We start from the raw sequence: 11,661 nt of genomic DNA, 5'->3' as shown, positions 1-11,661 counted from the left end.
AAGGGTCATAATTTTTTTCCGTTCAGGTTTATGATAAAAATGCATCAAGTGTTGCTAAATGTTTGTTATGAAGGGATTATTGTGTCCCTCTACAGCTTACAATCATGTCCTCCTATATGATTGTATTGAAGGGTGAAAGTTTTGTTCCAGTTCAGGTGTATGATAAAAAAGCATAATCATGTGTTGCTAAATGTTTGTTATGAAGGGTATTATTTTGTTCTAGGGAATCATTGTGTGCTGTGAAGTGCCAGGTTTTCTGTTATTTTTTAGTTTTATTTTATTTTCGAATCAAAAGTGGCCAATAAGGATCGTCATGAAAGAGCTCTGAAAACTTGCCATGTTTGGTAATTATACAAAGTTGTTTTGCCAAATGAAGTGCCGAGGTAAATAAACTGAAACATGTATCTGCTCCCAATTCAAGCTGAAAGATGTGTTATACACTCACTTGTGTTACTCACTCACTCACTATCCATGGTGTACTACAAGGGTGTAACAAAATTGCATGTCCTTTTTGTGGAGAACATCCTGTCAAAAGGCTGTTGACTTAGTTTAGACTTTTGTCGAGGCTATTTGAAGAATACTGCAGAAGGGGCAACTGAAACTAGTTATCTTAAATTGATTTTAAGTTTGCAATAACTTAATTTCATGGTAGAAGGGGAAATAGATATTAGCAGTGTTCTATGTATGAGGTTGAAACTGTTGTAACACGTACAAGGTGTTTGACTTTAAGCAATGGGAGACTACATGCGATGATGACTTTTCTGAATTTTTCTGTATCATTTCCAAGGAACAAATTGAGGTCTCTGCTATATAATCAAGCCTAGTCTCAGTCTTGTAACCATAAGACTTGTTAGCACAAGTTCTGTTGAAGCAATAGGTGCAAATGTATAGAACTTCCTGATTTTGTCCAAAAGTGTAGCTCAGGTAGTAGGATGAGCATAAGAGTATGTGTTAGGAATTCGTTTGAACATATGTACATGTACCTACTAGCCTGGGTGTATCCAGGAGCATAGGTGTGCCCAATAGCCTGGGTACGTGTGTACCCAAATAGCCTGGGTGTACCCAATAGCCTGGGTGTATCTGGCATCCAGGTATGGTTGTTTAATAATAAGGGGAGTGGAGGTATTTATTTCATATGCTGCATGTTTGATGGGTATTATATTGCACCAGCACAACAATGTTTGAAAAGGTATGATATTTCATTGTTCACCAAAATGACATATAAACATGTATATACAAAGATATATATATATATTGTGATATTAGTGTTTTGTGTGTATCTATATGAGTACATTTCAAGGTACACTTGATAATTGTATGTAGAAGGTATGGTATCAAAATTTGTGTCCTGAGCTACTATAAGTTATCATGCAACCACTGTAGCCATTTTCTTCTGTTTCAAGAATTAAAGATAATTTAAATACTTGAAGTTGTCTCATATACTTGTTTGTGCCCATGCAGATAAGTTGTCTCATATCATCAAACATAGGAGATATATATATTCTAAGATGATGCGGTGTATATCAGCCTCTATGAGTTTTACATACAACTTCCGTCTCTAACACATTTTGACTCAAATTTCTTTTATGGTGTTTGAAGAGCAGTACAACGAAGAAGCTTTATAAAGCCTCAACTTACCAATCTATTAAAATGATACAAAAACAATTGCATCAGGTCAGTTCTAAGAATGTTAATCTTTTAATACACGTTTAGTTGAAATACCAAAATGAGAAAAGTATGATCAAAGATGGGATCAAAAACAGTTTAGACATTCGGAGATTCAGATTCAGTATTTAAAGGTTCCACCCAGAGTGAAGAAGCTGCCATGGATACGAGAGGACGCCATTGGCCGGTCGGTTCAGTAGGAGATCAAAACTTTCCCGTCATCATCGCCACAAACTCTGAAATCATGATCGGCAAACGGGTTATTGAGTTGATAGCACTTCATTTGCGTTTACAACGTATTCTAAATGTGACCAGACGTTTCGAAATGCAAGAAAAGGCAAAATAAGATAAGATAGAAAAAGGGTCGCAAGGTTGGTTGGAAGAGGTAACTACAATGAGGTTTCAGAATTCAGTGGATATGTCTTGAAATGGACAATGTATGGCACTCGTTACTGAAACAGCAAAGTAACAACAATACTTCAAAAGAGTACAACAAATATTTTTCAAAGAAACTTTTTAAAAGAAGGGTAAGCGTCTATACAAGTAGCTACAATGTATAGGCTCAGAAGTGCCTCGCGAACCGTAAAGCTGCAGTAGATGGGTCCATTCCATGAAAAGTCCCAACTGTATCAGTGTTGGTTATGCAACGTTAAGTTTTTTTTTTCTTCATAATGTCATTTACCAACACATATGTACTTTCACTTAAGCTAAGGGCACAACCCGTCGTACGTGCAAATGCGTGCTGTCTACGTGCCAAAACGTGGGCAATCTTTTGTGATCCATAAGTTGTAAGTACCGACTCCGTACGAACTCCTAGGGAGACCGACGGATTTGGGAGCACGCAGACACACTTTACGTACAGGCAAAACTTTGTGCGCGCCATTGGGCCGCAGACTAGCCCCCGTACGTGCCAGTACGGGCAACGCACCTGCCCTGTACTCACAGCCTGAATGTTTTCAGAAAAATGTGGCGGATGGGGCCTCAAAAAAAGGTACGGACAAATTGCACGTACGGCGGGTTGTGATATTGAATTTGATCTCACCGTCGAAGTTGATCTGTCCGTCTCCGTCCGTGTCCACCGCCTCGATCATCTCATCCACGTCATCCACGGACATCGCCTCGCCCAGGTTCTTCATGATGTCACGGAGTTCCTCCGCGCTGGAAAACAACAGTTCAGGCTATACCAACAATGTACATAGTCATAGTAAGATACCTAAGACCTACGTCACATTTCCTACCGGTACCTGTGGCGCGGCCGGGCTGCTTGCTTGAAAATGTGACGTTAGCCTTAGCTTTAATATTTGCCCACACTGTTCTCTAAACGTCTTGTGCAGTTTGGTGTCTTTTATATCATACTTTTCGTTCCCGAAAAGCTGTCGGACCGGTACCGGGTTTGGATGATGTCGACGTAGGCCTAAATGAAGCTGTAAGCGGGGAGAATCATGATCTCAGGATTCGCACCTAATAAAACCGTTGCCGTCCTTGTCGAAAACCCTGAAGGCCTCAGCGATCTCCTGCTCGCTGCTGTGGTTCTCCATCTGCTCGACCATCATGTCCAGGAACTCGGGGAAGTCGATCTTGAACTTCCCTGAAACCGACGAAAACATGATCAGCCTGTCAATCTTGAGACTTGAACCTTTCTAAACCACACACAAAGTTTGAGGTTTCCGAGAAAAAAAATTGTACTTGTTTGATATCGTTCCAAGCAACACATAGACGCCCTGACGAATCAACCTGCCACTGTTCGATGCAAAGTAGGGTCCTGGAGCCTGTGCCGTTTTGGGCTCTGGCCTTACATCCACCAGTTCCCACCTAAACCTACCTCCACCAATTCCCATCCGAACCTATCCCTATCTCCACCTGCCCCTGGTTCTCATCCACAACTTTGCCCTTAAGTAATGACCTGCACCTTCCTCTACCAGATCTTGTCTGCTCTTTCATCTACCTCCGGAGCTCCATAAGTTCCTTCCCGAGCCAATTCGCACCTGAACCTCTACCTCTGAATCTCTACCTCTGGATCTCAACCACACCTATCCCCTTTAGTAATGACCCGCACCTTTCTCTAACAGATCTCACCAGCATCTACCTCCACCAATTCCCACCTGAACCTACCTTCACCAGTTCCCATCTGAATCTACCTGTTCCCATCTCATCTAAAGGGAATGGGTGGACCTGAACATAGCCAGGTGCGGAGTAGGTAGGACCAGAGACAACCTACTGAAATGGGGACGGGTGAACTCAGCTGAGTGCCGTTGTGGCCACCCTACCCAAACTATGCCGGACACATTACAAAGGACTGCGTATTAGGCCCCAACATCTCCAACCAGGACCTACTAGAAGCCAACGAGGAGGCCGTGGCCTGGCTGCAGTACTAGCACGGAACGATATGATGATGATGATCTGAATCTACCCCACCAGTTCTCATCTGCACCTATCCCATTTTAGTACTCACCTGCCCCAATCTCCACCTGGTTGATCATGCCGTTCAGCTCTGGCTCGGTGGGATTCTGTCCCAGCGATCTCATCACGGACCCGATGTCCTTCGTGGCGATCAGACCGTCACTGTCCTTGTCGAAGGACACAAACGCGTCCTTGATCTCTGGAAAACAAAAATACAATCATGATTTTTTTGAATTGGTTATATAGTGTACCAGTAATGGCCTGCAAGGCTACAGATGCAGACCGGAGCTAATCTCCAAGCAGATTCCCGATGGCATAAGATAGTATCAAAACTGGCCAAGGAGTATAGCCGACCAAAGGAGGTCCGCCGCCTACCGGTCCTTTGGCCGGCTATACTCGTTTGCCGACTTTGATACTATCTTATGCCACCGAGAATCTGCTAGACAGGTTTCCTGGGGACAACTTACAACCAAAAACAATGCACATGTGTACAGCTATAACTTGATGTACCAAGGACAGCCGACAGATACATATACACCAATTTGATGCTGTGTTAGAAGGACAATCTATAGCTACAGCTTTAGACATCAAGGACTAATGTTGCATTCAGCTGCTGCAATGAACATGTGATTGTGGCGCCTGTAGATGCTACAAGGACAGCTGGTAGGTGCAGGTTGACGCAGGAAGGACAACTACATCTTTTATACTCGAAGGACTATCTATAGCTACTGCCTGATGAACAAGGGACAACCTTTTATAGGTAAAGTCCTGCACCTGCAATGAGAGTTAGCATACGTACCGCATGATCTATATGGTGAAACAACCAGCTCGAATGAAGACTAGAAAGGAAACCGAATTCGCGAAAAAAATCCATCTTTAATTCGGAGAATGCTGCTAGTTTAAATATACTAGTTCATATTCATGTTCTAAATTCAAATGGTAACTTTCTTGATGACTCACCCTCTATCTGCTCGTCTGTCAAATGATCGACCTGAGGAAAAGCAAACAATTAGCACATTTTCATCTTTCATTTTCATCTTTCATCAAAATTTAAGTCGGTACTCTTCGTTGTTTCGTTACACCTTCGTCATGAATGTTTATCTGAACCTGCCTTGTATCAATTGCAATTTCCACTTATTAGTTGCACCTATCAGTACATTCGTCGTAAGTTGTTGGAACCTTGGTGTCGTACAATTTCCAAGCAGAACCATGCAACCGTGACAAGGATCTAATACGACTTCTTTTCGTAACAAGCTTAAGACAGCTAGATTTTGCAGGACACATGGGGCAGTGTCATGCCTCAAGTGTCCATAAACCATTTCTTCAGTTGAGTGCACGTATCCATCCATGCTACCCTACCTACTGCATTTTGTATAACACATACACAGAATGTAGAACACATTTTGTAGAACACATACAAAGAATACAATCGTACGACAATCGTACGACGCATGCGACGGGCCTTCACTCGGTTTTCACAAGTAAATATAGAGATGCAGTGTCCTGTCTCATTGTCGCGTCATGCATGCAGTTACTATTGCGAGCCCGTCACCTGTTGATACGTAAATATACAGCTATTAAGTACCTGTTGTATGGCGCAATGCAAGTTTCAGCAAAAGGTAGGTACGTTTGCACTTTGTTTATCCCACAACGTGTGAACAAGATACAGTAAAATGCCCTTCAGTTGCTCGTCATTCGTTGACATACCATATTTTATTGCAGGTACAGTAAGAATAAACTATCTCACCATGGCGTGCGCACAGATCCGCTTGTCGAACTCCCAGTATTCGGTTCCCTTGCAGAGGCAGGCGCACAGTCCGGTGAGCAGGTCCACAATAGTCTCCACACACCGCAACATGCGGCGGTGTAATTATCACTTCTGTCGTTTGTGTAAACAAAGGAGAAAACCCCGCCCCGATCACTTTGCGAAATTAAAACGTGAATTATTAATTCATCGTGTGACGGAATGTTCATGACGTGACGATGGGTACATACAGGAGAGATAATTTGGGGCAATTAAAGACCGTGTGCTTTGATTGGTCAAGTACTAAAGTGACGTAGCGCAAGCCTGTTCATGCTCGGAAGCACTTGTTACATTTGTATGTGTGTACATGTTCGTACATTTCCTAACCGATGCCAGGCCGGGTAGTTTTTGCTTACAGGCCGAAGACTTTAATGCAGGCCAGGGCACTTACTAACCAATGCCCTGATGCATTTCATTTCTACATTGTCAAACTGTATATATTGGATCACTGAGAATCCTTGTCCTACCGACGTAATTTTTTCAGGAACGGAAGTCCATGTTGATTTGATCATATCAAGGAGGTTAAAAAAGAATATATGGATGACATCCGAGCGCGCATCAATTTTGGTCCGTTTTCAAAAATAAAAAAAGTTTTCGACCATACTGTAAAACATACAAAGTAGTTGCATTGTGCAATGAGCACATATATGCCGCAAATTGAAAAAAAAATAGCGGAAACACATACTGATGCCATAGAGTACCAAAGTAACTTCCAAAGTCAAAGAAGAAGATGTGAAGGAACAAAAATGAAAAATCTACTAGTCATTTGTTCAACCTTCCTGACCACTTAGATTTCACATTTGAGGCAACCTTTTTTGTTCGCATGTTTGCATCAGTTTTAGGGTTCCCGGGCGATGCCACCCACATGATCAAACCAAACACGATATTTTTGTATTGAGCCTTATTAAAAACATGGTATAACGTTACTATAGCAGGTTGATGTGTAAAGCTTTTTAAGCCATTAGAAGGGAGGTTAAAGAATTAAGACTTCTGGGGTCAATATGACAATAAATCACAATAACAACATGCCGGGGAGTTGGTCCATGTAGTCGTTCTCCTCTGCTTCCATGTCACCATCATCCTGGTCAGCTGTAACTACTGACACGTGTGCGAAACCAGCAGGCATGTTGGGTTGTACGTCACCAAGCTGAATGGGAGGTTGGTCATTGCCTGGGGTGTCGTCCGGATCTAGCGCGGGAAGATGTTGGGCACAGAAGCTGCTGGGTTGGTGCCTTCCTCGCGGTCGGGTGTCTTTGTTCCACCTGCTGGCAGCTGCAGCTGCACCATCGTCGTCAGATGTTTCCTCGGGCCCGAGGTTGGGAGGCGGTTGGAGTTCGATCCCAGTCGGCTGTTCTCGGTACGGGGTTTGCTGCGAGCGGTGGAGCGGCTGATCTCGGGAAGGGTTCTCCTCTGAGCGGTGGACTGTCGCGTTCTGCGAAACAATCTCCTGATGCTGGAAGTCGGTTACAGGCGTCTGGAAGAAATCTCGTCCGGTCAAACGCCTCCACAGAACGCTGGTGGCGTCCCGAAACAGTCCCTTAAGCGCCTCTCTGAAAGACTGATGAGTAAAACTATAGGCAATAAAGTCCAGCGATGTATTGAACTGCCCAAGCCAAAATACAAAACAATTCACCATGGGAACTTTCAGGTCCTTCAGCACTTTTGCTACATACAAAAAAGCCAGAAATGCTTCGGGTACCCAGAGAAGGTATTGTACGGCGGTCAGCAGAAAAAGAGTCCGAAATGCCAGTCCAAACGACTGCGCGGGCGAAGCCAGGGGAGCCTGATTGGTGGCAGATGGAGCCACAGCGCCCTGCACGTGATTGGCTATCGTTTGCCAAGTTTTTGTGAGGAAAACCCATGTGACGACACCTCCTACAAGAAAGACTACCACCGTGCCAACAATGTTGACCGTATCTGCAGCTATGCAGAATGCCAATGCTTTGTTGTAAACTATTCTCATGTCCCCTTTCATGTAGACTCCCAAGCACCAGAGAGACGCCACTACCCATATAAGGCATATTGAGACCCCGCAAAAACGCCTACTCTGCATTACACCAGTGGGTCTAGCGACCGCCTCGTACCTGTCTACGCTAATGTAAGCAAGCGTTATCCATACAATGATTGTATTCATGTAGAACACGATGCCTTGCGTGGTGCACAACGCGTCACCATACGGCCAATAGCCAAGTGTAGAGGGATAGATTGAAAAACTTAACAATATTCCCAGCATGAAGTCAGCTACAGCCATGGAGCAAGACAGGTAGCCGATGTTTTTCGGTAAAGTGTTTTTCCTCTTGGCAGTTGCGAGGATTACCAGTACGCTACTAACCAAAGCACACAGGGCCACCGTACCTATCAGGATTGTTCGACCAACACCCAAAGCACCGTCTATCTCGTCACGAAAGAAATCACTGTCAGTCGTGGAGTTGTCAACAAACTCAAAGTAGTCTGTCGTGTTCGTCACTGTGGAGTCCGTGCGGTTGCCCATGTCGGGGGTGCTGATGTTGTCTGTGACGTCAGTTGCGGGGTCTGTAGAAGTAAAAAGAAAGAGTTCCAAAACCACATTCCTCCATAAATGCATTTAAGTTCGCGGGGATTTGATTTCGCGGTAGCAGGAAAAAGGACTTTTTGCGGTGGATTTAAGTTCGCGGTAACACCATAGGCTGCAGTCTAATACCATGATAGAAAAAAGTTCGCGGTGGTTTCAAGTTCGCGGTAAAGTGGTCACCGCGAAAACCGCGAACATTAATCCACCGCGAACATTTCTGCATTTACAGTATGTTGATTATGCAAATTACTTCACTTCTTTGCAGAGCTAGTATGCATGGTTATGTACACCTCACGTCTGTTTGGTGCTTTCCATTCAGGTAACTTTACACATGTCTTAAGTATGGAATTCCCATCATTTATCATCTAAATGAACTAGCGCACCATCACATTTATTATGCAAATCAGGCATGTATTTGCATAATTGCATAATGAACATCTGTTCCACCTGTCATAACTTACTTATGCTGCTTGTATAAAGTTCGTGTTATCAAAAAGTCCCAATTTGCATAATTTGCACCTAATTGTATGCATCACTGTCTATGCTACCTGCATGCCGAATAAAAGAGAAATTCGTCATTCTTTTGATGAATTACCATCTCTTTGAACGGTTTTCATGATAACCACCCCTGGAAATCCAGACCAAGCTGCTAGGTGGGCCATTCCTACACCTATTTTCTTCTGACATGAAAAGCTGTATGCCACAAATAAAATCAAAACCACAGCATTTCCAGGGCAAAAGAAACAACCACCTGTAACAGTACTACCACAGTGACAAAGCCAACCGCCTGGAGGTGTAAAATTGACCTTGATCTTCGTCTTCCTGATGATATCAAATACAATCACCATCGATCCAGACATGCTGACCACAAACATACGGAAATACGGACAGACATACCCAAACAATAGCTTTTCATGGAGGTAAAAGTCTCAAAGTCTCCCAAAGTATCACTATATATGCACGGTTCAATCCCTTCTTTTCAGACTAAACGATGAAAAACTATATAGGGGGTCCAATCTCACAGCACTTACTCTCTGCCTCAAGGGCTATCTACCACTCAAAAATAAAAACCACAGCATGTCGAGAACACGAGATATAAAAAAATTGACGTTCCGCTGCAGTACCTTAGCAAGCCGTTAGGGGGGTAATCGAACTTGACCTTCGTTTACCTGACCTACCCACCTACCCAATATTATCAGGGTCCATCCAAGGCTTCTCGGGTTATGCCGTTAACACACACACACACACACACACACACACACACACACACACACACACATACACACGCACGCAGGCACAAACACACTCGAAATATAGCCAGTCTAGCGAAGTAAAAACACACAAAATAGCCACTTCGTGCAGCACGAAGCAAACATCACAAAAATAACCCACCTGCCATTCCTCCTACTTTCCGCGGAAAGATTACAAAACTGCAAACTTGTCCCAACCTGCTTGGAGAGTAGTCTAGGGGAGGCCAAGGAGACAGGCCGTCACTGGATGCAGAGACGGAGCGATATGGTGATGACCGAAAAGGGGCATATTCCTGTCGACTGGTGCTGGATTCGTCAATATATGGGTGTCATAGTGGTTGCAGCATGGGGACAGGTTCTAACAGAAATGTACGGACACATGAATACATAATCGGCCACATCAGCAGTTCTTATTGGTGGTCTAATATGGCCACAGCAAGTAAATTTCATGGATGACATCCTATGCAGAGTGCAAAAATAATGAGATAGCGCAAGATGGGTAAAAAAAAGATGGTTATATTTTCAAAATAGACATCATAAACGTCGTATTACTAAACAAGATTTGAAGTGACAAAATGTGGCATCACAACTAACAAGGCATTTATCCAAGGCCTGTATTAAAGAAGTGAACTTGTTTAGTAAAAGTGACACTAGTGTGGTAGACTGGTATCACTTGCCAAGCTGGCAACTACATTCATGGCTTCCATATTCGTGGCACTTTTACAACCATCCAACAGTTTCACTTTTACATCTTTAGTCATGGCTACCTCTCTTGTGTCACTTCTACAAGTATAATGTTTAGGCTTCAACACAACATGTTTGCCAATTTTGGTCTATCTGACCCTCCCCGAAGGGGAATTTTTTTCTTCTGAAATCAGGCGAAAATAAATGAGCGTGCTGATGTCATCCATAAAAGTTACTTGCTGTCGCCTAATGACGTTTTACCCGGTACCCGACGGCCGTTGAACTGGTAATGTGATCAGGACCGCCACCAGAGCCGGCAACCTGAATGACTCTCGCTGTCCCGGGATCTGTGCAGCTCCTCCCCGTGCGCAGGAGAGTGAAGGAGCTGATAGAAGCGTGATTTATCTTGGCAAATAGGCACATGTGCGCTAATGTACAAGGTTATAGCAGGTGAAATGGCAGATGTTGTTTTCAACAGTTACCTCTCAACACCTGCTCTAACGATGCGTGGTAGCTAACCAGCTGGGTCTCTTCCAACTTCAGTTCAGTTCAGTTGGAATCAGTCGAGGACATCATGACATCAGATGACAACGGGAAGCTTTCAAGTTAATATGAAGTTTACTGAACCCAGAGTTTGTTCACCCGCAATCTTGTTGTAATTCTGGCTTGTACTTGTGAAAACCCATGCAAAAGCTTTTATTATTTTTTCACTGCCCTAGCTATACTCAAAAGCGAGCCGCTCTCTTCGGCAATTTAAAAAGACTGGTATTTTTTTTTACTGAATGGCTAATCTATCTGATGGCACCTTATATAGCACAGTTGCTTTTAAAGGGTCTTATTTTCAGGTTCTGCTGATGATGCAGCTGGTCCAGCTGATGACGTATCGGGTTCTGCTGATGATGCAGCAGGTCCAGTTGATGACGTATCAGGTTCTGCAGCTCCAATTGATGACGTATCAGGTTCTGCTGATGATGCAGCATGTCTAGTTGATGACGTATCAGGTTCTGCGGATGATGCAGCAGCTCCAATTGATGACGTATCAGGTTCTGCTGATGATGCAGCAGGTCCAGCTGATGACGTATCAGGTTCTGCTGATGATGCAGCAGGTCCAGCTGATGACGTATCGGGTTCTGCTGATGATGCAGCAGGTCCAGTTGATGACGTATCAGGTTCTGCAGCTCCAACTGATGACGTATCAGGTTCTGCTGATGATGCAGCATGTCTAGTTGATGACGTATCAGGTTCTGCGGATGATGCAGCAGCTCCAATTGATGACGTATCAGGTTCCGCTGATGATGCAACAGGGC

General features: G+C 43.8%; 2 protein-coding genes across 2 annotated transcripts; both read right to left on the bottom strand.

Annotated features, from left to right (window-relative positions):
• Window positions 1-286: 286 nt before the first annotated feature.
• On the bottom strand, window positions 287-6,434 carry LOC118419435 (calmodulin-like). The gene is made up of 6 exons (XM_035825802.1): window positions 5,813-6,434; window positions 5,026-5,056; window positions 4,118-4,264; window positions 3,127-3,253; window positions 2,708-2,823; window positions 287-1,901 (listed from the first exon to the last, which is right to left on the bottom strand). Exons 1-6 carry the CDS (start codon window positions 5,921-5,923, stop codon window positions 1,870-1,872), a joined length of 564 nt encoding a protein of 187 aa, XP_035681695.1. The 5' UTR covers window positions 5,924-6,434; the 3' UTR covers window positions 287-1,869.
• Window positions 6,435-6,540: 106 nt separating this feature from the next.
• Window positions 6,541-10,157, bottom strand: LOC118419434 (trace amine-associated receptor 1-like). The gene is made up of 2 exons (XM_035825801.1): window positions 9,813-10,157; window positions 6,541-8,401 (listed from the first exon to the last, which is right to left on the bottom strand). The coding sequence occupies exons 1-2, from the start codon at window positions 9,817-9,819 to the stop codon at window positions 6,882-6,884; spliced, it is 1,527 nt and encodes a 508-aa protein (XP_035681694.1). The 5' UTR covers window positions 9,820-10,157; the 3' UTR covers window positions 6,541-6,881.
• Between the last annotated feature and the right edge of the window lie 1,504 nt (window positions 10,158-11,661).

This window comes from Branchiostoma floridae, chromosome 7, assembly GCF_000003815.2.
Source record: "Branchiostoma floridae strain S238N-H82 chromosome 7, Bfl_VNyyK, whole genome shotgun sequence".
Classification (NCBI taxonomy): domain Eukaryota; kingdom Metazoa; phylum Chordata; class Leptocardii; order Amphioxiformes; family Branchiostomatidae; genus Branchiostoma; species Branchiostoma floridae.
This window is presented reverse-complemented; position numbering and strand designations above follow the sequence as displayed.